The 27044-nt window shown below is 33.2% G+C and overlaps 2 protein-coding genes and 1 long non-coding RNA gene across 14 annotated transcripts in view; 1 reads left to right on the top strand and 2 right to left on the bottom strand.

Annotated features, from left to right (window-relative positions):
• Positions 1–3964: 3964 nt before the first annotated feature.
• LOC129807368 (uncharacterized) lies at positions 3965–17018 on the bottom strand. Of its 3 annotated transcripts, none has more exons than XR_008752273.1 (4): positions 16954–17018; positions 16373–16890; positions 5204–6120; positions 3965–4828 (listed from the first exon to the last, which is right to left on the bottom strand). It is a non-coding gene; the product is annotated as an uncharacterized LOC129807368 (long non-coding RNA). The 3 variants fall into 3 exon arrangements; XR_008752274.1 differs by having other exon boundaries at positions 3965–5387; positions 5488–6120; XR_008752272.1 differs by having other exon boundaries at positions 3965–6120.
• Positions 8740–17996, top strand: LOC129807359 (uncharacterized). Its single transcript, XM_055856577.1, is given in 8 exon segments — positions 8740–8822; positions 10404–10467; positions 11056–11230; positions 16644–17418; positions 17493–17665; positions 17750–17787; positions 17790–17810; positions 17813–17996. Coding segments are annotated over 8 exon segments (1317 nt in total). The 5' UTR covers positions 8740–8807; the 3' UTR covers positions 17869–17996.
• Positions 17997–19985: 1989 nt separating this feature from the next.
• The window catches only part of LOC129807354 (uncharacterized), a 40539-nt gene continuing 33480 nt past the window's right edge, over positions 19986–27044 (bottom strand). For 6 of the 10 annotated variants that reach the window (XM_055856571.1, XM_055856573.1, XM_055856567.1 and 3 more), the window contains 3 exons: positions 20621–20743; positions 20442–20543; positions 19986–20376 (listed from right to left, as the gene is read on the bottom strand). In XM_055856571.1, the coding sequence (XP_055712546.1) occupies positions 20326–20376; positions 20442–20543; positions 20621–20743 (276 nt within the window). In that variant the 3' untranslated portion in view covers positions 19986–20325. Of the gene's footprint in view, positions 20377–20441; positions 20544–20620; positions 20873–27044 lie in introns of all 10 variants that reach the window. The other 4 variants (XM_055856566.1, XM_055856564.1, XM_055856563.1 and 1 more) reach the window with 1 other exon arrangement.

Genomic DNA, 27044 nt, shown 5'->3' with positions numbered 1-27044 from the left:
TTTTACTAATTTATCACAATTTTCGAATTTTTAATATTTGTAGGTGTTCCTTCTACAACGTTATGTAAGAAAGATATCGGATAAATGGCTTTAAATTTCTGAAAACTTTAAAATTGAAATGCAACAAAAGTTACTTTTTTAGTTTTGCCGAATTCGAATGCAAAAACGTTCGAACGATTTTTTTTAATGGTTCCTTCGAAACGCTACTTCAATATCAGAGAAAAAAGAATTAATGAAAAATTAAATTATTAAGATTCCCCAGAAAAGCTATGCAAGCCATTGTGAGGAGACCTCGACCTCATGGAAGACCTAGGACAACGTGGCTGAATAAAATTCAGGATCTTGCGTGGGAGCGCCTCGGGATCGAACCCGAACACCTTCCTGAAGTGGCGGAGGATCGACAAGCGTGAGCTGCTAATTTGGATGTCATGGGCCCGCGACCCCAATAGGGATAAGCGGTTGAAAATGAATGAAATTAATGAAAAATTCGGAGATCTATTCGAAGATCAAAAGAGACATTCTTACTTCTTGATAATTCCACAAGATGGCTGAGATACATCCTGTTCGAATTTCGAAATGCTCAAGTGTCAAAATGTGCCGGTCTTCATATTGTTGTGAGGAAAAAAACAGAACAATGACGCTTACTGATCTTGTCTTATTATCTCATAAATACTGAGGAACTCATTTTCCAACTTTTTAGTGTAATTCTCCATAAATTTTCCTCACCTTGTTCGAAAATTTAGTATGAAAATTCGAAACTGAGTTTGAATTCTTTGAATATCAACGATTTTTTTTGTGAAAATAGAGTTCCATTTACCCCATTTACCGTTTATCCAAGACACTATTCGAGAATCGAACTCTTCTTGTGTTTGCACCAGGGTTCAGTTTCATGCCCTAATTCAATAATGCCCCATCTTCCCCTATGCAATATTATAATTTCTAAGAATATAATGATAATAATTAAAAGGAAATTGGGTATTTTTGAGGTATGAAATATTAAAATACGAATTACCCCTTGTGATATATTATTTGCAACATGAATATTTTTAGAAATTAGTAAATATCCTGAATAAATTTAAAAAAAAAATCTGTGAATAATGCAAATATTGTGGCATGGTCTACACTACAATTTCTCGTTCTTTGTTGCCAATGAAATAAATTAATTCAAATATTTAAAATAAATCTGTTCACAGATTTAACTCCATTTCCTTTCTTTTATTATGAAAAGGAAATTTCAATTTTTTTATAACATAATTTGTATAATAATTTTATTATATTAAGAACACATATCCTTTAGAAAAACTTTGATTTGAGAACCTAATAAACCTAATCTTTCGAAATAGAATTATATATTTTTTTATTTTGTTGCTAATATTGTTTATTCTAATGCTTTATTATAGTTTTATTTAAACAATTCGTTGTCTTTGAGCTTATTTTACCATTATTATTTTACGAAGCTCAATACGCATAAAATTGAAAATTATGTAATCAACCGTTTTTTTCAATTAAAATTTAAATGGGGAACCATTGATAGCTAATTGAATTTTCAGCTTTTCCTCTAGCTCTTTCAATTTATGGTTGTGATATAATAAAAAGCAGTTTAACAATGTTGTTTTAATTTTCCCAGCACCATGGGAAAATCCTTCAATTGGATATCACTGAAAATTTTTTATGATTTTAATGCTACTTCATCAGTGAATTAAATAATTTTATTTACCCAGGATTTATATTGGTATTTTTTTTTACATATTTGCGTAAATATTTGTGGAAAAAAAACATGAACGGAAATTGTATAAACATCCTCATCAGTAGCTTCTCAGTGAATACCATCAATGAGCTTATTTTGAGCAGGACATAAGATGTTAATCACCATTTATCCAACTTCAATCATTCCCTGAAATGGTTGATTTAAATGGATTTTCGACCACAATCTTATAATTGATTGCATCGTGCTCATATATTAAATAGGAAGTAATGTATTTTCACAAGAACAAATATTGTGGGAAATGCCATTTGATTGATTTCCGATGTTTATTAAATTATGTAAGGAGTATCCTCTTGCGAGGAGAAATAAGAGAATGAAGTGATTAAATTTTAATTGCAAAATAGCACGAGAACTGTAGACAAACTAGGAATGTAGAAGAATCTCAGATAAAATATTAATAAATTCATGAGAGTTTTCAAACCCAATAACTTTACAATAAAACACACTAAAAACTTCATTTTAAATCTTTAAAGGAAGTATAAATCTTTAAAATTAGTAAAATCTCCCATTATTTTTTTCGTTTATTTTTAAGAATTGTTATATCGATGCTGCACAAATAGAAGTTATTCCTTATGGATCCACCTAAACTTTAATCTCATTCTGATTCCTAGACAATATAAAAAGACAGTACAATGGTGAAAATCAATTCAGTTCAGTGAATTTATTCTATTTCTGTTCTTGGTTAAAAGCTACAGTTGTCCATCATGAAATGGAAATTGGTGAGTGGAAAAGTTAATTTTGCATAATTGATTTCTGGCAGAAATTTATAACTCAGCTTTTGATACAACTATAGCACTAATCTCACTAATTATATCACTCATATCAATATTACATCACTAATATGCAAATTAAAGGGATAATGTGAAACAAAGCTTCTTCTTAAATCTGTTAATGCATAGAATTTTTTTGATAAGCAAGTAACTTGTCCCGCTGAAATTGATTCAAATTTAGTTGAAGCTTCAATACGAAAACTAAATGCGATTCTCGGTAATTTATTTTAAAAGTGAATACATATTTGGGCTTTAAATCAATTTAACCCGATTTTAATCGATCAAGTCAACGTTTTCATTAATGGATCAAATTCTGAATATTAACTAATTCAAAGACACAAATCAGACATTTAAACGCTCATAAGTTACAATTAATGTAGATTGCATTAAAATTTTAATGAACAAGTCAGACATGCTGGGAAATTCTGTAGCAGTATGACAAAGTCATATGAAAAATCCAAAAGCTGTTTTTGGGCAAAATCGGTAAAATCTGGAAAACAATTCGAATTTGTGATTTATATCGTTCATATCATTCTCTGACAGCTTTAAGGCCCCTACACATTGGAAGCAATTTTCGTAAAAAATTACAGTTTTGACAGAATTTTGACGTATCCACCTACAATAGCGCTGTAGCGCAGACGATTACCGTCAAAAAAGCAATTATTGACGAAAATAGCTCCTAATAGGGGAAAGGCTCATAATTTTGTCCCGTTTTTTATTTTGAACACTTTGAGGATAAAATTGGACACTAAAAATAAATTGATTAAAATGATGGATTTTTATTAAAATATTTGATGAATAATTAATTCTATCTAAATATTTGTTCTTTTTGGAAGATTTTAACACAAAATGCGTTAAATTTTGAATATGATTTGAGTTAAAATTGCTTTGTTGAAAATTCAGTGTGAGCAATTGCTTACGAGAAATATGACAGAACTTCGTGTTTACTTCAGTCTTATTTAGCTGTGGTGAAGTACTAACAATGTTTCTTCGCTTTTTTTTGAGTGATATTATTGAATATTCATTGAATATTGTGTTGATTCACGTTAATGGTGATTTGTACATTTGACCTGAAGTGAGATTTGCCTTGTGAATTAGGTTTTTCGTGTGAAAAATGGGAAATTTTTAAAGACATTTACCAGTGAGGTGATACTTCTTATTTTGGACAGGTGTTTTTCTCATGAAATTTCGTGAAGTTTTAGCTTTTGTGATGACTAGGTTGGACAAATGCCTGGAGAAACAAAGGAGCATCTTCTCTACGAAAGAGATGTAGCGAAAAGTCTTGAAAGGCTCCCGGAAAGGTCAAGGAATACTCTAATCCGCACGTACTTGGGGTACCAAAGTCAACTCACTTTAATGAAAGATATGGAAAGTTTCCGGGCTTCTTGTGACATTCTACGGTTCCCTTACATGAACAGGAAGAGGACTTGGTAAGATTGGTTCATGAAATGAAGAACAATTGGCATCCTGTTGAGGCGGATTAGCTGTGTCCATATTTACAGTCAAGTTGTCCAAAATAAGAGTCAAATTCACCTCTATACATATCAATTCATTTTTAAACGTATTAAAACTAATTTTAGTAAAAACAAAGACGATAAATAGCTTGCTAAGTTTCTAAACATTGTACCACATTTCATGACGAAAACAAATTTTTTAAATTTGCCCGCCCCAATTCCCTTACTGAAATACTGGTCACACCCTTATTACTGATCAAAATTTTTGGAGGATAAATAAATGGAATAAATGCGATTATAAACCTTAAATGGGCTTCAGAGCTAAAATTTATCCATATCGCTTTATTAGATTCTGAAAAGTCAATGCCATTGCTTGTTATTCTGCATTTTGAAACCCTCGAGCACTCTGCTAAACCTTTAGTCTAAAAACCGTTCTATGAAAGGGTGTTTTTATTTGACTTACCAAATGTCTGCTGCATCTCCAAAAATTCTGTTTTATCCTGGAGGTTGATCATCAACGCAAAGACGACGATGGCCGCAAGGTAAAATTGGTTTAACATGTATTGTTATTGGTATTGTAACATGGTTACGATATAACAAAGAATTCGTTATAATTAATAATAGCAAAGCGATATTCCATGTAGCCAATTTGTTGTTGTCATTGTTGGTTCGGTGATGCTGGTAGCCTTTCAAATTCTCGTTCATCACTCTAGTGCTCACCTCAACCTTAACCCAACAACGCTGGAATCAGGAACTGGTCAATCTTTTCATACTGGTCATTGCCGGTGAATTTATTGAACCATCCAGAATTTATTTTTGTGTTTTTGCGAGCAGTAATACTGTGAAGTAAGTTACAAGCCTCAGGTCACATGTCTATTCTTATGTCTCTACAAGGGTTCAAATGGACTCAGGCTGATCCTCGAGAATATTTAGCCTGTAAAATTTGGCAGCAAAGGATTAGGTAAGGGAAATTTATGCAAAGGACTTCTACTTGATGTTACTAAGTTCTCCAATATGGGATAAATCTTTACTGACAAATTTTACAGGCTAAATATTCTCGAGGGCCAGCCTGAGTCTGTTTAGGCTCTAAAATACAGGAATTTTACAAAGGTTTACGATTGAGTATTCAATGACGTCTTCGTAGACATAAAATGCATATATGTACCTATAAATATTTTGAAAGAAACCAACCACGACTGTCTTCTATTCCTTACCTGGGACGCACTCAATCTAGAGTCCGGAAGAACTCAAGATTAAAGTCAGCAGTATATTCGATTACTCGTACTTTCAAAAGCCAGAAGGGGTTCCGCTGCCTTCAACTGCGTCTTTAACAATCCTCATCAGCATTTTTTTACCCTGAAGCGTATATTCCAGTCCAGATACTAAGTCTCTATAAGCCTGGAGGCATAAGATAATTATGGTCACCACACAGAGAGAAAAAATGCACTAAAATCAATGCATTTTTGCACTATTTATGGCATCAAAAAGGCTCCTATACCTTTTGTGATTGATTTTAGTGCATTCTTGGCATCAAAATCAAGTAACTCTATGGCATTAAAACAATGCCATAAATGTATTACTTTTTAGTAACTTTCCAATACACTGTGGTATTAATTTTAGGACACTGGTGCATTGATTTTCAGAGCATCGTGGTATCAATTTAAGAGCACCGTGGTATCAATTTTAGAGCATCGTGGTATCAATTTTAGAGCATTGTGGCATCACTTTTTTCTTTTTTTTAATTTTCTTTTCTTTTTTTTTCTTCTTTCCCCTTTTTTCTTCTTTTCTTTTTTTCTTTTCCCTTTTTTCTTCTTCTTTTCCTTTTTTTCTTCTACTTTTCTTTTTTTCTTCTTTTCTTTTTTTTTTATTCTTTCCCCTCCTTATTTTTTTTATTCTCTTTTTTCCTTTTCTTTATTTTATATCAGATACTTCTCAATTTAAGTACATTTTGGTATTGATTTTAGATCATTGTGCCATCGTTTTCCTTTTTTTTTTGCTCCAGCCGCCAACGCCGAGTCTCGAACTCCAGACCTCAGAATTACAGAGCATAACTGAAGGTAAGTAAGGCCTTATCACACTGGAATTCATTTACCTTTAACCACAGGTTGCGTTTAGGGGATGCTGACAGACACTGAAAGCGTAGAAATTTCAAATTAATTGTCGTATAGCACAATGATATTAGGTGAGATTCTTAACAATCTCACTTACTATAATCCTAACAAAATTTCATGTCCTCTGATCACGCTCAAACTTTGTCAAAACGTGTTTTGACATTTCCTGATCACGAATATATGGATGGCTAAAAACCGATCCCGTCCGTCCGTCCGTTCGGTCTTTGGAGCTTAATAGCTCCTAAACTAAAAAAGATATCGACTTGCGGTTTTCGGCAAAGGTTATATATCGGGTGAAAATTGCAATTTGGTGCATTGACCCCCCCCACCCCTCCTTCCGCCATTTTGAATACCCCCCTTTTTTGTTTTCTCAACAGCTCCGCCCCTATTTTAGTATGTTATAGCTGGGCCTTAGGGCTTTCGATCAATACCAAACTTAGGGACCCCGACCCCCCTGACACGAGCTATAAGGGTCCAAAAAAAATTTCTTAAAATGGTCATAACTCCGGTTCTAATTATCAGAATTTAAAAAGTGAGGGCGTTTTGGAAAGCCCTCGTGAAATTCCACTTCCCCTTCTAACATCGCCAGTTCATAAAACTACCGCTAGGGGCGCTCTTATTGAAAAGAAAAAAAAACAAATTTCTAAGTTAAATAACTCAAAAAAAACCTTTGTGCATCGGGCTCAAATTTAAGTAAGGGAAAGTGCCCTCAAGTCGACCGGTTCCTCAATTCGACCGGTAGAGTATTTATTAAATTTATTTATATTTGCACTAGTATTTGGCGTATGATCTAATATTAATAGGTCAATTATTCCATAAATAAATACGAATCAGTGACAATTTTATAGAAATTTTATCAAACAAAAAAAATACTTAAGTCGATCCATAACCCCTGACCCGAGCTATAAGGGGTCAATGTTTGAAAATTGACCGGCCTCTATCTCCGGTTCTAATCAACATTTTGAGCCAAATTTTGGGTTTTTGGTTTCGTCTCGATGAGCACTTTCAGATAGAAGTTCAAAAAGTCATCACAGGTGGCGCTGCGATACCGTCAAAATTCATCAAAATTCACACTCATTTTCCTCAAAAACGGCATTGTGCAAGTTTATCAAATTTTAGAGTGTTAGTCCAGTCAAGGACGTTTCCAAAAAGTGGCGTAAGTGCGCTGTGGTTATAATAGAACAATAGATATAAGGGATCGAGTTTCACGAAATTCAAAAAATCATATCTCCAGTTCCATTTGACCGATTTTAATGAGTGAGGCCTCAAACGAAAGATCTCACAAAATGCTACAACTTTCTAGAACATTTGAATTTCGTGGGACCAACACCAGGGGCGCCACAGTCGAAAAACCAATTTCAAAATCACATAACCTCAATTATCTCGACACGTGCTTAATCGATCTTGATGATTACTGCGACATAATTATAGAGGACATTTATGTCTATATTTCGTCCATACATTATATTTTGATCAGACAATGCGATCTATCCGATTTTGCCGTTTAACTGTGAAAAAATTGACCTTTCCTTCAATCATGCTTTGAAACCACTCAGATGCCAATTTGACTACTTCTTCTCGACCAAGACACTTAAAATAGGATTTTAAATGGAAAGTCTCACAAAATACAACAATTCTTTGATATAGTTGAAGTTCACCAAATGAACACTTGGGGCGCTCTGGGCGAAAAAACGAGTTCAGAAACAAACTACAACGATTATCTCGGCTTCTGATTAATCGATGAGATCAAGTTCTACGGCAAAATTATAGAGAACATTCTGGTCTACATTTCACCCATATATCATTTTTCTGTCACTCCATCCAAATCTTTGATATTTTGGTTTAAATACAAAATTTGTATAATTTTACAAATTTGATTCAAAATAATTTAATTGTTTTCTATTTGTATGAGCATTATTATAAACATCGAAACATACATATTTTTACCTTTCAAAATATGTTGAGTTAGTCCCTTGTTTCACAAAAATTTGAACGGTGAATATATTTTGTGCCCCTTTACTTAAAAAAAAATTATGCAAGTAATCATAAAGAGTAAAATTTTGAAAAACTTTTCTAATAACGAAATTTATTGACTCCATATCATCTGAAATTTTATTAAATTCTCTGTCTGAGTAACATTAAAATCTCAATATCGCCAAAAAGTGAGTTGGCCCATTGTAATTTCCAAGGAGCGTCTTAAACAATTTTCTATATTTTTAAAAATATTTTCTGAAGAACACAAAATTAATTGATTTCCGGTGTATGGTAAAAGTTGTAAGAGAATCCTCTTCAGAGAGAAAAGTTGTTGAATTTTAATTGCAAAATATCACGAGAATTGTAGATAAAAATGTAATAAATTCACGAGAGTGTGGAGAATCTTTGACCCAACAACCTGACAATAAAATACCCAGATAAACAATAATTTTTGCATAAATTTTCAAGAGTTTAGTACTTAATTTTTTAGAATGTGTATCTTTAGATTAAATTTCATTGTGAGTGAAATTCCTCACAATTTATCAAATAATCCCTTTAGTTTTTTTTAAGCACCCTATATTGAGATTCCACAAGTGCATTTATATCTCATGGATCCACTTGAGCTTTAATCTTTTGTCCAGAGACAATATAAGACAGTGCAATGGTGAAAATCAATTCAGTTCAGTGAATTTATTCTATTTCTGTTCTTGGTTAAGAGCTACAGTTGTCCATCATGAAATGGAAATTGGTGAGTGGAAAAGTGAATTTTGCATAATTGATTTTTGGCAGAAAATATAACTCAATTTTTGATACACTAGCATTATTTTCACTAATTTTTCTCAATGTGGAAAATATTGTACGACTCTTGGCTTAACTACAAAGCAAATTTGGTTTTCCCTAGGTATAAAATTTCCAGAAAAACACTATTCCCTCGCATTACTGGATTATTTTTACGAAAAGCTACTGAGTACTGAATACTATCCCAAAGAACTTCCAGAAACACCTCCCTTCAGCTGTGAAACGACAAACTTTCATTAAAATAATCAGGAATCGTGTTGATTTTCTTAATAATGCTATTTAAAAATGATTTTGACATTTTTTAAAAATGCATTTTTGAAGTAGAATACTACGAATTTCGTTGGATGCGATATTTGGAGAAATTCCTATACGATGCTATATAAATTTTCTTAAAAGTTCCCTTTCTTATCAAAAATTCTCACCAATGTGAAAGCAATTTTCTGAAGGACATGTTTTGAGGCTTATTTTTGACTAAATTTTCTAATAATGTGTTGAGGTTTTGGTCAAAATCCTGAAATCCAAAATGCTAAAAAAGCCAAACTCCCGAAAAAAACGGAATTCCTAATGGGAAAAATGGGTCGAAATTCCGAATAAGTTAGGGTAAAGCAAAATTTTCTGTTTTTGGAGAAATTGTTATATTTACATGTTGTGACAAAAGAAAAATTATTGGCTATTCAAGATTTTGACGTTGGAGATTTAGTCTTCTGGAATTTTTGCCTTCGGGATTTCAACTTGTGAGATTTGGCGTTCAAGATTTATTCTTTCGAGAACACTGACGTTCAAGATTGTGTCTTTCGAGTTTTTGAATTTTGGAATTTTAACGTGCAAGATTTTGAATTTCGAGATTTTGACATTCAAAATTTTGTCTTTTGAGATTTTGGCTTTCTGGATTTTGACGTTCAAGATTTTAGCTTTCGGGATTTTAACTTTCGAGATTTTGACGTTCAAGATTTTGGCTTTAAGAATTTTAACACTCAAGATTATTCTGATTTTAGGAAATTTGAAATTCAAGATTTTGTCTTTCTGGATTTCGGAATTTTAACTTGCAAGATTTTGGATTTCGGGATTTGGATATTCAAATTGCTGTCTTTCTTTTGACGTTTAAGATTTTGGTTTTCATTATTTTAATTTTCAAGATTTTGACGTTCAAGTCTTTCAGGATTTTGACGTTCAAGATTATTCTGATTTTCGGAATTTTGACATTCAAGATTTAAGCTTTCGGAATTTTGGCTTCCGGGATTTTGTATTTCGGGATTTTGGCTTCCGGGATTTTCTTTGTTCAATATTTTGGCTGCCAACGAATTCTATGTTCGTATTTGAAGCTATTAAATTTGACTCAAAAATTAAAAATCTTAAATACCCTTAAAACACTTAAATCAACACTTAGCCAATCGAAGAACACAATTAAAATAAGATACTTTATAAAGTAGATAATTACTTTAAGCATGACTCTAGAAATTTAAGCTTTCTTTATCTAAGAATTGCAGTTATTTAATCTTTCTTTAAAATAACTCTATATAATTTTCTGCAGATATTTTGCTCAGCAGTCTTCTTGCATCTACTAATCAGCGTTCTGGGTACTTCATCCAAAACAGGTGAGAATTTACTGATAATATCAACAAGATAAAAGAGAAAAAAAGAGCCTTTTGCTATGCAATTAAATAGCTCCCTCTTCTCAATTACTCCCACGCCATCGTACCAAAAAAAAAGCTCTCTGTATCATTTCGCAATCAATGAAAAACAAAAGTATCAACAAACGCCAAATACTAACATCTTCATAGAAGAAAAATAATCAATGTGCTAACGAATGTATTGGTATTTATTGCACACATGGCGTGATAAGAGAGCCAAGAGCACTAGAAGAGAGCTCTCATTTGAGCTGAAGCAACGTGGACAATCAGTGAAAATTTCTCGTGTGTATCAAAAATCGCATACTTTCGTCTTTTAGTGTGAAAGTTTAATTCAGCAAATTAAATAACACTCGAAATTGGACGCCTCCAAGACCCATCTATTCACTTTCAAACTCTTCGCGAAGCATCATGATTTTCCCGCGATTCTGACCATTTCCCTGTATTTCCCCCCGAAAACCCCGTAAAGTGTTCAATGTGTGTGTGTCATGCTAAAAGTACCAAAGAGTGCAATCACTGCCACCCAAAGATAACTGATAAAAATGTTCCATTCAGTTCCCGTGAAAGTTGACGACGATCTGTCCAACACAATTAGTCGCATACAACCAAATTTTGGCGCCTACCTCAAGAGAGCTTTCACCAATGCCCACATCAGCCGGAATGACGTCAACGAGGGAATGCCTCATGTTATTATCGATAAGACATTCTTCCAAGATAACTCCAGTGACGTGTAAGTTTAGTGTTAATTATTTAAACAGCAGCAAAAGTATTTGCTCTGCAACAATCTCATGCAACTAGCGATATTCGTATGAGAGATTGCAGAGAACTTCTTATGGGAGTTTGCTCGATTGTTATTCACGCTGTTTGATTTTTATTATTATTTTGAATTAAAAAACCTTGTTATTAATCGAAATTTTGGTTGATAAATTAGGTGAATGTGATTTCAAACCTTATAAAAGAGCGTCCCCTAAATAATTCGGTTAGCGGATATGAAAGAAGTAATAGGGGAAACCGGGGCAGAAGTAGTCATAGTACCGTCGTTGCGGGTGACTTTGCACGTTTTTTCGCTATTTTTCAACTTTGCTCTCTAAAAGTGGATAGTTAAAGTGAAGGGAGGGGGGTTTTTGAGTAAAATTATTTGTATTCAGTTGTTAATGAATGGATTTTGTGCCACTAGCATTAATTTTATAAAATCTTACTATGTTTAAAAAAATCAAGAAAAAAGGCTTGCACTGGGGATAAGGTGCGGGTGACTTTGCACTTTTTAATAAATACTAAAAAATCAACAATTTCTGATAATAAACGACAATGAAGATCTTCACATCTAAGGGTAAGATGCACGAGATCTACAAGATGACATGATCGCCATCTTGATTTGACGTTTCTGTCCGCCATTTTGAATAACTGTCAAAACCTAAAACTGGTCTGATTGGGTTGAAATTTTAGTATGTTCTAGCTGATGTCAAGACCTTTTTCAGAACGTATCTATGTCCCAGTCTACGTCAAGTATTTACCTAGATACAGAAGCTCACATTTTAAAATTTTGAAATCATCATATTTTGGCGATCTTTATTTTATAATCCTTAATTTTAAAATCTAAATGAAATGCCTCAGTAACCATTAAAAATGGTTGAGGCTTTTATTTTATGTATTTATTTACTCTTACATAATTAAAAAAAATAAATGAAAAGTGCATTTATTAATTTTTTTTTATTTTTTCATTTTTGCAAAAACAGTTTTTCAGATCTTCAAATAATATGCTGTTATAAAGAAAAACAATCCTTTTCTTTTTGTTTGTTATTTAGATCTCATCGCCTAACGATAGTACTGTCTTTTTTGTGATGATTTCGATAAAAGAAGCTCTCCCTAGCTCTGTATTCATGAAAATGTCAAAATTTTGAACTTGGAGCTCCTGTATCTAGGCAATCGCTTGACCAAGGTCGGATGTTATATATGTTTTGGAAAGGTTTTGACATCAGCTAGGACATACTAAAATTTCAGCTCAATCGGATGAAATTTTTGTTTTGACAGTTATTCAAAATGGCGGACAGAAACGTCAAACCAAGATGGCGACCACACCATCTTGTAGATCTCGGTCACTTTATCTTAAATTATCAAAAAATTGGATAATTTTTAGCCAAATACTTTTATAATAAAGCTTTAGAAAGATCACCACATGCAATTTTATAACATAAATCATGCGTTCTTAGAAAGGTAATAGGCAAAAAAAAAATATTTTAATAAAAATAATCAACAAAATCGAAGTGGATTATTCTAGCCAGATAAATTTAGAATAGATTTGGGCAATTTACTACTCTGAAATCGATTTTGGAATTGCACCTTCAGATAACTTTTTCACGGAGCCGTTTTTTGACAAAATACCTATATTAGCATTTCATTGACTATTACTGAAATCACAAGCATCCTTTTGAGGATCATTGTACCTTACTTGGTACTTAACATATCCCTATATACTTTGACATGGTAGATCGGATCGGCAAAGACCATCAATAAGTGCTAGAATTGTTCAAAGTCTCAGGAACAGCAGAGTGCAAAGTCACCCGCAACGACGGTATACTACACAGATAAAAATATTTCGTAAAATTGTTCGTAAATGTTTATGAATTCTTATTCGAAATGCTCGTAAATCGTATAACCCACAAACGAGTTTGTAAAAGTTTGTGCTTTTTTTTCACATTGTTCGTAAATTTTTGTTATCATGAAAAAAAATCATTTATTAGCTTATGGATTGGATTCTTAAAATAATTTTATTCCCTAAAATAATTTCCTATGACTTTATGTACTAAGTCCAATTACGCTCCTACAATTCTCTATCATGGTGGAAATATGGTTCTGAAAGGTTAGCAAGGTACACTTTTAAGAACCCAAATAGACTAAAGCTGATCCTCGAGAATGCTTAGTCCGTAAAATTTGGCGATGAAGGATCAAATAAAGACAATTTATGCAAAGAACCTACTAATTTTCTCAGCATAGATAAACGGGGCTAATCTTTTGCCGTCAAATTTTGCAGACTAAATATTTTCGTTAATCAGTCTGAGCTTATTTGATTGAGGCTTAAAGCTGTTAATGCCTCTTAGATCAATTTTAATTATTACTCTCGGAGGAATTTCATTACTTTTCTGGACAGGTGGAAATTCCTGAAGATCAAATCTAGCAAATACGGTGGATTATCAAGAAATTCGTATTTCGCATCTTTGAAATTAGACTTGAAATTTCCCAAGGTGTTTTGCTTGGTAAAAAAAATAGTTTACGTTATCCGAGTTTCTCATGATTTTTACTACTCGATCTCAAAGAAAGAGCAGTTATATAATCCACCTCATTCTTCACGAACAAATGACAAAATTTTACGAACATTATTTGTGTGTTTACGAACATTTACGAACAAATGTTTTTAAAAGTACGAAAAATGTTCGTCAAGTGATCATATTACGAACAATGTTTGGGGAAAAAGTACAAACTTTTACGAACATGTTTTGTGGGTTATACGATTCACGAGCATTTCGTAACTCCCCCATAGGAATTCACAAAATTTGCGAACATTTTTACAAAATATTTTTTTCTGTGTAGGACAGTCTGTTTTCTTTTTCTCTCCATCTTCTCCCCAACCAAAACCATGATTTTGGTTTATTTCGAAAACGGCTCCTACGATTTCTTTCATTTTCGAATATCTTTTAGACGTAGTTAAGGCGGATATTTCATCCTTGGAGACCTGTGTTCAAAAATCATTTCGATATCGAATTTTTGAATATCAAAGTTTTATAATGTGCAAGTAAAGTAGAGGGTTAATGTAATAATTGCTGACTGTTAACGCTCTAGATTTGAGCTGGACAATGTCCAAAGCCCGAGCGTTGCCCTCAAGTGTAAAATGCACTTTTAGTCAAAGCAACTATTGTAAACCTGGCAGTATTGTATTGGAAGCGAAACAGAAAAGAAATAAAGCAACTTAGAGAAAGTTGAGGCTTTTATTCTTAACCCTCTAACGGGTAAGACAGGTTCTTGGAATTATTTCAAGAAAACAAGAAATTTTACGTCTTGAAATCTTGAAATATTGGTTCTAGATTTGCAAATCTTGTTATCCACAAGGTTTGTATCTTGGATTTCAAGATTTCAAGACATTTGACAGATTTGACATCTTAATCTTGATTTTTTGATTTCAGAATACAAAATCTTGAAATTTTCTTGATCTTGATCTTGATCTTGGTCTCAGAATTGAGGCTGATATTTCCTGAAATTTTCATTTTTAAATTTATCCTGTGGGACTTGATTTTCGGAGATATTTATGAAAAAAATATATTTTTCGGTAGACAAGATTTCTCGGAACTGGTTCATCTGGAAACCAAAAACCAAACATTTCCTGCTACCTGATGAGTTAAACTAGTCTTTGAACGATGGAATTTTTAAAAAATGAAATTTGAATTTTTAAGAAAATTTCATACACAAAAATATCACTATTGACGAGTTTTACACTATGTTTCGTCTTGTAGAATGTAGAATACGTTTTGATCAAGTAAACATAAAATCTTTCGTTAAAGGATTACTTTCACTTATCAACTAACAGGAAATATTTGTTTTTTGGACTTTAGATGGACCAATTCCGAGAAAACTTCTTCATCGAAAAGTATGTCTTTTTTCAAAAAAAAAAAAAAAAAAACTTAAAAAATAAGGTTACAATGACTAAATTTTTAAAAATTTGAAATGAAATTAATGTTAATATTATACTTTTATATGCCTAAGACCTTAAATTAAATATTTTTTTTAATATGCTTAAAAAGAATGAGAAATTATTATATTTTTATAGTCTTCTTGATCCACGTAACTCCTTAACTAATCTTGAGAATGCGTTAATGAGAAATGGAAATATATTGAGTTTTTTATGTAAGAAATGTAAGAATCTTTACGCTCGTTTTGTTCAGAACCATTGAAAAACGTTATTTCATTTAATTAATATCAAATAATTGCAATTTCAACTCATTAATAAGAATGCCAAATTGGCCAAATTAATGGGTAAATATTTTATTTTATTTTTTTTAAATTTTTCACAAAATTATCGTTTGACTTTACATACGATTTTAACCAATTGCATTAAGCACTTCAATCTATAACTCTATGAGATTAGATGTATCAGGCCATTTAATAAAAGATTAATTTCTTCTCTACCATATCATACTACGAACAATCTACTTAGAGCATTATCTTAGTTTCTGGTTTTTAAGGTAGGGCATTGCCCCTCAATGCCCCCCCAGCGCTACGGCCCTTGTGCTAACTACTACAGTGAAAAATGAATAGGTTTATTTTAGAACTTTACTGTTCTCAATTATTACTGCATTATCGACTATTCTTTGTGTTGGTTCCTGTTTCGACAGTTTTTCGGATAACTTGCTCATTGGGTAGTGCTTCTACCATTTTTGAATGAATTTCCACTGCCTTTAAAGAAGTTTAAATTTTTCCATTTTGAAAAATACACTAACACGCTAACTTCAATTACGTTACAAGACAGAAAAAACCGCTATATATAAATAAAAATAACAATGAATAAACGAGTATTGAAAAACAAAAACTGGCCAGTAGAAAAATAAAAATGGCAAATAAGAAATAAAAAAATGATCATCATTAAAAGATAAAGTGGCCACAGTAAAAATTTTCCTTGATTATAAAATAAAAAAAATAGAGCAGTACAAATATTCAATTTTTAAAAATTTATTTAATTTGGATAGTGAAAAATCTAAATATTCGATTTTCGATTTAAATGAATTAAACCGGTTGTGATTTGTCTACCGTTTGCTTAAATACCCCTAAAGCGAACTTTTCAGGAGATTATTTGACTATTGTTTATTACGATTGTCTGACTTACCAAATATCGGTTGCATCTTAAAAATCGGCTAGGTCTGTTAATCAGGGAATAGCTGAAATATCTGAAGTCCTTATGAGATCCATTAGGTTTAAGACGACAAATGTGAAAGAGCCCGTGAGCTAGGGTCCAACTGAAAGAACGTTTTTGAGAATCAGAGAAAAATAAGATCGATTAACATAAGTTCCTCCGAAAAATTCGAAATTCGTCCTGAAAATTCCTTCAATAAATTTTATGCGACATTTTTTATAATTTCATCCCTTTTCGTTTTCAGGATGATTAAAAACCTCCGTACCATAAAGAGTGAATTCCCAAGACTGACATCCATCAAGGCTGATATGCTGCAGGATATCCTCGTCCTGTCAGTAGACTTTGGAGCTCTCTCCTTGGACTGCGAGTATGAGATAATCAACCGCGATGTGATGAGTCTCCTGCCAGTGTCCAGCGTTGGACTCCTCAATGCCACAATCGATAGCACGAAAGCCCAGGGACGAGTAGGCTACAGGATCATGGGAGATTCACTGCAAGCGATAAATTTCGACGTTGAATACAAAATCGGACAAATTCATCTCGATGCCACTTACTCAAGGTCCGGACAGAAGATGCACAGTCAGAGCACGAGATCATCCATTGATGACACAATTTTCAAGGGAGTTCGAAGGGATATGGAGAGGTACTTCGAGAAACAACTGAAGGATCACCTCAACTATCTACTCGAAGATGTATCCCTGAATCAGTTATTTAACGAGGATAATGATTTAATCAGGAAATTTGTTGTGAGAGGACAGACCCGAACGGGCATGGCAAATGAACTTGTGGATCTTTTCCTAGACCAAATTCGCAGAATGATCTATCAGCAAGGCTTCTCAGAGATTAAGCTTGATGACTTTAAGAAGTCATTCTTCTGGGTTATAATCTGGGGTGCCTTCGAAGCCAAAGAAGGATCTGCACGCAATTTGTCCACAATCTATAGAACCGGGGACTTTTCTCTCCATCAAGAAGAGACAACAGTGACGATTTTTGGTTCTCTTGGACTTGAAGAATTATCTGTAAGATTTCATTGAGAAATCTCGTTGTTTTACTGAGCATTTCACAATCTTTTTTTTTTTCTTTTGGTTTTCAGTGCAATTACAATCAATATTGGGCCCATCTTTGGGGCATTGGACCATCAGGAAAAATTGCTGTGACTACAGGAAAAAATTCAGTAAAGTTCAAAATCGTAAGCGATGGATGGATTACGAGTTTGGACGATATTTGCAAAATTATCGATCTTGACTTCCAAGTGGAAAGAATTGAGTAAGTTTCTTTCAAGAAATAACTAACTAAGAGGAATACCCGAAATAACTCAAAGTGCTGATATTTACCTCAATCTTTTTCTAGGAAAATCCATGTGGATATCACAGGATTGGGTATTTTTAACAACCTTGCATCCTCAATAATTTCCTGGTTTATTGCACTCCTCAATGGTCCTGTTGTGCAATTTGTGGAAGATACCGTAAAGCAGGAAATTAATCAATATCTCTCACTTTGCGGCTCGAAAAGGCATCCCTAAAAATGATATTAAATCTGAAGCAAACTTTTAAATTCATTTCTATGAAACAATAAACGCTTACATTAATGCAATAAAGAGTTTATTTTTTTGTTCAATCTGCATAAATCCCAGGAATCAACATCATAGTTTAGTCAGCATAATTTATGCGACAGTTGATTTTATTGCTGTGCGAGGCATTTTTTGTGCACATAAGTCTGCAGGGAGAGCTAAAATTCCTCGATATTTCAATTTTGAAACTTGGATTTTCTCATAGAGTTGCTGATATTGCAATGCTGCAATTTTGTCAAGAATTCCCGATTGCTCTTATATCTACAGGGTCTACCCTCTCGAATTATTATTTCTGATATCAAAAATTCAATTCACTTTAAATTTAGATCAATCAACTGCCCTACATCTGCCGCTGATTTTACAATCATTGCTCTCAAGATAAAAGCAAAAACCTTTGTATTACTGAAGTATTAAGATGAGATTAGATTTAAAAATATATATAATTTAAAATAACTAAGTGGACTTTATACCGTAGGAGAAACTGGGGCAGAATTGTGATGCTAAAGTCGGTTCTTGTCATAAGAATTGGTGGTTTCAGAACACGACGAGAACTTAGTAAACCAGTCGAGACTCAAACCAACACAATAAAAAGTAGATAATGCAGGAGCACTTGAGAACAGTCAAGTTCTAAAATATGTTCAGGAGAAAGATTTCCCCTTTTCAATCTTCATGTACAGTAGAGTCTCGCTATAGTCCATATTTGGTTTCAAATTTGACACTGGGTCGCACTATAGTCCATGTAATTTTTTTAAAATTATCAACGATTTTTAGTATTGAAATTGCTCGACGGCTTCCACTGTCTTTGCGATTGTGGTACTTGTCCTCGCTCTCTTCATTATGGATCATAATTATCACAAGTACTCAATAAAGTTTGCCAAAAATATTAAAATAATTATGCATGTCGCATACTAAAAAACATAACCTAACTTAAAATCAGTGTTTTGAAATAAACGGTCGATAAATTGTGGACTATAGAGCGATGGCCTATAGCGAGACTCTACTGTACTATAATTCTGCTTCGGTGTCCCCTAACCACTTAACTAATATTCTGTTTTTTAGCACATGCAGAAATATTGATCAAAAATATTTTTTGCTAATAAAATATTTCCATATGAAAATGAAATAATAGAAAAAATAAATTGCACGATAAGCAAAGAGTGGAGAAAAACAAACGGCTCGAACGGCTCAAATTGCCGCAAGAATCTTTGGGCACAGAATGCGCGGTGTCAAGTATCGTCGCGAGGGGCGCATAATTTCCATTACTTTTACTCTTTTCCTTGGTCATAATAGGGTGTCCCATAAATTACGCAAGACTTAAATTAAATAAAAAAAAACACTAGTTTTCTCAATTAATTTTTTTTATAAAATGAAAAATAAAGTACATAAGATAGGGTTTATGTAGGGTAGAGTCAGCTCTTTTGGCATTGTAAGCAATTTTGGCCACCTAAAGTAAAATCACATTGTAAGGCAATTATGAGTTTATTTAGAACAGGAAAATGGGTCTTATTTCATGACCTCTAATCTAACGAATCAGAAAACCATATTTGATTTTGTATCGACTTGGTTAATTCTAAGTTATTGAAAGAAATTCTCGACAAGGTAAACAATCACTAAAAAAAACATGGGATTCTTAGGAAACTTGTTAATGTTAAGAGAAATTGTTTTGCATTATTTCATATTTTTGATGAAAATATTTGATGTTAATTCAATGAAAGTTCATTTCTTAATTAACTAAATTTTATTGTGATATCATCCTTAATAAGATTTTCTAACAAATTATATGAAAATGGATGTGATTAAAAGAGCTTACTTTTTTCGGCTGTATAAGTACTTTTGGCCATTCATTTTCCCATACATTTTACACGTGGCGCACCTCGCGGATTTCAGTAAAACCAATCGTGACTTTTGACTGATTTTTACATCAAATAGAAAATTTGCAAAAAGTCGTTTAAAATACTCTAATAATCACATGAAATTGGTGTTAGTGAGGAATATTCTGAACGACAAAAGACAAAGTTTCAAGTTGAGAAGTTGCTTTATTTCTTCCATGAGATCTTACATAGATTTTGAATATATTTTGATATCATTGGAATGCAAGATTTAACAACATTTCTTTTTATTATTTAAATTTGAAATACTCATATTTGATGCAAATAGCATACATATTTTCTTTGGAACATCTTTGTACAGATTTCTTTGCGTTTTCAAGGTGCTCTTTGCAGCACTTTAAAAAAAAAATAAACTGCATTTAAATACTTCAACAGATTTTTAATAAATTCTTATATAAAAAACATCAAATTAAATTAAATCTAGTGACATAGGACCAATGTTTCCATAGATTTGTTTTTCTATGTTTTCATAAGAAAATAAATTGACCACTCTTGCAGGAATGATCGGTATCCTGCGCCTGCAAAATTAAAACATTTTCATAAGGTCAAGAAAATCACTAAAAAAAAAATTGCGAATGTTTACCTCACAATCATTACTGCAATAAGCAGCACTGAGACATGTACTACAAACCATATTTGTGTTATTCGTTACACAAATAGTGCAAATCTTCATGGTTCTCTTCAACTGCAATAAGAATTTACTCATTTTATAAATAATATCTTATAAATAAATTTAAAAAAAAAAGTGAAGTAAAAGCGTACTTTTATGATCAACTCATGAGAAATTTCCAACCCCAGGGAATGATTTTGTTCCGAACCGCTTAGAGATTCTTGTTGCTCCTTCTCTACGACCGTTCCATTCCGTTGCTCCACTTGAGGGTGATTCTGAAGATTTTTACGTGATTGGTAAAAAGATCCCATAAAATGTGCCCAAAGTTGACTTTGCACATGCGGTAAATTAACTACTTCTTTAATTGTATCTGTACTAGGTGAAGTTTTAACGCTAGATTCAGTCTAAAGTAGTAAAACATGCATAAGCATTAAAATATGGAAGCATTATGTTCAGAGCACTTAAGCAAATCTAGCATTGATCTAGCGAATTTTAGAAGTTCTATATTTAACAATGCCTTTCGTTACACGGTATAAAAATTCTGCACACATTCATTCTAAATATTAGCGGACATGAAAAATTTTTGGAACAATCGACTCCTTCTCAGTCAATCATTACCATCCAAGGAGGATGCCAAGTTTGTAGAATTTTGTGGCACAATATTTATGGTGCTGTAATATTTCGTTTTTTTTTTTAACACGAGATTTCCTTCATCATCATTTCAAATGATGCACAAGACTATATAAAACATTTTAAAGTAGGTTTTTATATAATGTTCCTGTTCCATACGAAGTTTTCAAAGTGAAATCCATCTCGCCTGAAGTATAGGTATTAACTGTGAGATAAGACAAATTTTGTTCCTGACAATGGAAACAAAACGAGTGTAAGGCGGAGTCATCACTTATCGACATTATACACTTATAGACAGCGTGCAAAAATCTTAAGTTCTTATCTAAAATAGATTTTGAAATATTACAAAACTTAGAATTTTACGCTAACCATAAGTGTATAACGTCCATACGTGATGACTTCCACCCTATATTTCTGTGATGCATTTTATGCATCGCACACAATTCGATTTTCTAATATTCATGATCGATTTGGGTCCTTCGTGAAATATCAATAAAAAACCTTGAAATATCATGTGGGGCGCCGCGAGAAAGTTTAATGCTGCTATCCTATGAACACCCGCATATTTATCGTCAGTGAGAAAAAAAGAGGGTGCTATTAACTTTAACACTTTTTAGGTGTAAAAATATATCAACATTTTTTAATGTTAATTTTACACCTTCTTAAAGGTAAAATTAACATGAAAAGGGTAAATTTAACCCCCAATACATCTAAAAAGAGTAATATTTAACACTGATTGTTTTGGTGTATCAATGTAACGTTTCTAACACAAGAAAAATATTTATGTAAAAACATGGTAATCATTATGATAAAATTCGTATAAAAACCGTCTAATCATTTTCCAACAAACTAATTTTCTTTTCGTGTTTTTAAGCGTTTTAACCGATTGAAAATTTCCTTCGATTTTCGATCTTGTCTTAATATTTTTGATTAATCCTATGATTGCAGTGTAAAGGTGTCTACACATTGGGAGCAATTTTCGTCAAAAATTGCGTTTTTGACAGAAATTTGACGTTTCCCCCTACAACTCTGCAGGAAATTTCCTTCAAAAAAGCAATTTTTGACAAAAATTGCTCCCAATGTGTAGAGGCCATAAGGAATTTTGAGCCATCATTAATTTGGAAGTGAATAATATTATGTCACAAAGAAGAAATAATATCAACTCGAATTAGAAAAAGAAAAACGTAAAGGATGATAGATTTTTGAGTATAACATAGTGTAGAAACTTTTATTCAAATTTATTCAAACTTTTTGAAGAACTTACTTGTTTAAAAAAATGCATGATAAACGACCATAAAAATTACTTTTCTAAAAAAACGTTTGAATTTATTTTAAGTTACATTTTTAATTTAAAATATTAGTGTCTCAAAAGAAAATTTGCAAACTGCAAAAAACGGTTAAAACTTCCTTCTTTGGTACACTTAAGATTTAAGTTCTGAATGGTGAAAGACATTTACTTGGAACCTTCGAAAGATCCGCCATAAATCAACTTGAAGATTATTAATACGACCATTATTTCCACTGTACCCCTATCCTTTATCTTCCGAAAAAATCCGTATAACGTGTTTTTTTTTTTTTGTAATCCCAAAAAATACAATTTAGCTGTTGAAGGGGAGGGTAGGGAAGAAAGGAGGGTTATATTTAATTTTAATTTTTTATTTATAATTTTATAGTTTATGAGAAAATAAAGGAGAAGGAGTCAAAGGTCAAATCCGCGTTCATTTCTTCATCTATTTGGGGGGTCATCTGAAGACTCCAAATCGATATCTCTAACCATTTAGCGCTCATATTACAGAACAAGAAGAAAATAAGAAAAATTGGTTATATATTGCTATTTTTGTGAAGTTTAGAGCCATCACTGAGAGAAATCCAAAAAAGTTGAAATAACATTCCGGAAATGTTAATTTTATCCTGCATTATTGATCCGAAATCGGTGTACATATTACCCTTTTTAGGAGTATTAGGGGTTAAATTAACCCTTTTTCATGTTAATTTTACCCTTAAATAGGTGTAAAATTAACATTAAAAAATGTTGATATATTTTTACATCTAAAAAGTGTTAAAGTTACGAGAAAAAAAAGTTAATCGCACCCTCCTTTTTTCTCAGTGATGGCATAACAACAAAAAGAATCATCAATCTCTTTTATACACTAAAAGTTTAAAAAAAAATTATAGTTAATAACGTTAATTGCATCAGAACTTACAATTGTTGTGACGCGTTTTGTGCATCACAACTCGGTTTTCAAATATTCATGATCGCGCTGGTTCTTTCGTGAAATATCAAGAACAGACATTATAGATCATGTCTAGCGCCGCGAGAGTTTTCTATCCAATTATCCTTACGAAATTTATAGCCTAAAGTAACACCCTAAACTTAAAGTCATTAGACAGCCATTAGGCAGGTGTTCGTAAGATCACGATGGGCGAGATATGAGTGACCAAAAAGAGGGTGCATTTGTTGGCTTAAGCAAACAAAGGCACCCTCTATTCCTGGAAAACTCGTAAAGTGGGTGATCTATGGTGACAAGCTTTTAAGATTACTTTCTCTTTGAGACGGTCGTAAAATAAGGGCTCGCGCCAAGAAGGCCATAAAATCCTGAAAAGAAATAGGGACAAAGATAACAAAGATCGAAAAGGTGTGTGGTCCTCGGTCATCTCAATTAAGCACCCCCTTTTTTTTAAGGATATAGAAAGTGTTGGAGAAAACTCTAGAGATAGCGAAAGTGGATAGTTGGATATTTTTATAGGCACTTAACGATCGTCTCCAGACGATCGTTATCTAGAGGTTCGTCCTGAATCACTAATTGGACACCTTCCCACGGGAAATACTGTCGAATAGAATTAGGGTGCGAGTGGATGATTTTAGTATAAAAAGAGTAGCTAGATTCAAGAGGTTGGTTCAGTCACTTAATAAAAAGTGTAGCAACTCAAAAAAAAATAGTATAATTGAGGAAACAACATCAACGGGATCCAGAGGCAACAAGGTGGCCTCAGTTGGGGTCACCACACAATAATTAAATATCTACCGGAGCTCTTCTAAAACAAAAAAAAATGAAAAAAGAAATATTTAAGACACCATTTCCTTAACATCGCGGGTAGACTTTAATATTACTACACGGAGAGTAATTTATGTGTAATATGTTTACTAATAACAAAAACATTCCGTAAAATCATTCTTTAATCTCCGACTTTTTCCCAAAACTTTTTTGGCCGAGGGTGCAGAATTTATGATTGAATTAGATAATATTCGAATATCGTTTCGAATTTATCAATGATCTAGAACAAACATAAAATAATACCCCTTTCTATCAAAATTTCACATTTTAATTATTTTTTTCGTACTCGAATAGAGTCAACAGGCCTGGAAATAATTAGTTGACTCTTTTGAGGTCCCCACTGTATTAATGTACTCTCTTCAGCACACAATAGATACCACTTAGGGCTACATTTTTGTTCATAGAAGACATCCTGCTACGATTCCTCTAAATGACTAGAAAAGATATTTCGAGAAAAACAACACCCCTACAGAGGCTAATAAATAAGCTTCCAGCAGTTATTACAAAAGACAAATGATCACAAAAGATCTTGAAAACAAGATAGGAAGTCGGGCGACCCAAATTCACCAGGGGGTATTCGTTTCTTCAATCAAGTGAACATAGACACCCCTCTGCTGCTGGAAACACTTGCCAAAACATGTGATATAATGAAAACAGGTTGAGAAAGTGACATTCTCCTCAGGACGATTATTATGAAGTAAGATTCTCGTTTAGAAATAAAAAGATCTTGATAAAATAAATATAAAATGGCTCGAAATCCAAAGGGCTGTATGATCTTCGGCTATCCGGAAGAAACACACCTCTGTTAAGAACATTAAATAATAATTTAAAAAAAAGATCACCCTCAGATGATCCCTATCTTAAAATTCATTCTGAATTCCTAAAGAGCAATTTGTGGAATTTGAAGGATTCCTGGGGAATAATGTCGAACAGAATTATGGTGCAGCTGTAGCAGATAAAGGGAAGCTGAGCCAAAAATAATGTTCAGTTGTAAACTTTATCTTTTAAGACACTGGGAATTGTACCATCTTTCGACTAAAAAAAAAGAACAAAAAAATCAAGCTGACTTCTTAATGGCCTCTCCAGGCACTAGAGAAATGTATGTCCATATTTGACAGTACGGCGCAAAAAAAACCATAAAAGAAGATGCTTTCTGGATATTCTTCAGAAATATTAAGGAATAGTCATTGTTTCATAGTAAAATAAGGAGGGAAAAATAGAAGGAATTGCGGATGAAAGACTGCATTTCAGACAAATCTTATATAGTTGAAAGATGGCACTACTTAGGATCACAAGAACGCAATCACTTAATTGGGAAAATCGGTTACTTTGGATTGTAACGATTCAAAAGACCTTACTGCTTTTCTTTCCTTTATTCTCCTTACTACTACTTCCCCTTTTCACCTATGGTGCTGAACTTTACTTTTCTTGCGATGCGGCGCCGTTGCGTCGCCTTACAATTACTTTTAACAATTGTATTCGCTACATTTTAACTGCTCAAACTCCAAGAGAGAGCAGTTTCCACAATCCATTTTTTTTTTCAAATTCTCACCGTCCTGGCTGCTAAACGGTAAGAGATATTGACTTCCAGTCTTTGGTGACCCCCCAGAAGTCAGCATTATCTAGCGAACTAACTTATCCCAAGTACCCCCCACCCCTTCTATCCCTTCCAAAAACATGGTTTTTCGACATTGCAAAAAATTGGCCTAAGCGATTTAAATGATTTTCGGATATGTTTTGTAGTTAGTCGAGCTGAACATTTCGTTCTTAGACACCTTTCACCGGCTAATTCGCCATCTTGAATTATTCAAGGTCAAAGGTCAACCGCCCTGGAGGGTCTAATTTTCAATGGATTTGGTTAAATTTGGACATTTTTGAAAGATATTTTAATTCTGAACCCGGCTGCATTGGTCACAACTGGCGGTGAATCGGTAAAGTAACGGTAATAGCCCTAATTTCAAAATACTGTTTCTCGCACTTTTTCAGTCTTTTGACCCATATAAAATTCAAACGGTAAGAGATATGGACTTCCGGTCTTCGATGACCCCTCCTCAGTAAGTAATCAGAAAGTAATCTGTTTCGTTTTTCCCCCTCCCCTTCAGGTGTCCCCTAACCCCGTAAAATACGTAAAAAATGAAGTTTTTCTAACATTGCAAAAAATTGGCCCTAGCAATTTCAATGATTTTCGGATATGTTTTGTAGTTAGTCGAGCTGAACATTTCGTCCTTAGACACTTTTCACCGGTTATTTCGCCATCTTGAATTATTCAAGGTCAAATGCCTTATTTTCATCCGTTTTGTTCAATTTATTAATTAAAAGGTTAATGATTTTTTGAAACCCTCTTCTTGAACAATTTTCAACTTCAAGCTGGTTTTGTGGTGATTTATAGATAAATTTAATTCGACAGTAATTTTATATGCACCAGAAATATTTGCGAAAAGGAATATAAGGCAGAGCTCCTTCTCGGGAGTTTGAGCAGCTCGAAAAGCCTCGGACGCTTCGCCACCCCTTTTTAATTTGCGTCCCTTTGACCATGTTTCACCTTATTATGCTCGAGTCTTGGGGACTACTTTGCCACTCTTCCTGCAGCCGCGTACGGTCGAATTCATATGTCGTGTTCTTCACTTCCGCCATCCTAGTTATCTGGCGGAATTTCTTCAGCCGGGTTCTTCCGCTAGGTATTCGTGCCTCGTTGTGCCGCGATCGCGGAGCCGTATTCTGCATTGCTCCCTCTTCATTGCATGAGGGAGTAAGGGCCTTGACAGACCTGAGGATTAGCCGAGAGACGGCTTAGCGTAATTATATTAGAAATAATGGTCAAACTACATTTCCATCATTTTCCACTAACTAAGTCGCCTCTCGGCTTAAGTCGTAAGTGCGTTTAGGGCAT

The sequence above is a fragment of the Phlebotomus papatasi genome, chromosome 3 (genome assembly GCF_024763615.1).
Source record: "Phlebotomus papatasi isolate M1 chromosome 3, Ppap_2.1, whole genome shotgun sequence".
Taxonomy (NCBI): Eukaryota; Metazoa; Arthropoda; class Insecta; order Diptera; family Psychodidae; genus Phlebotomus; species Phlebotomus papatasi.
This window is presented reverse-complemented; position numbering and strand designations above follow the sequence as displayed.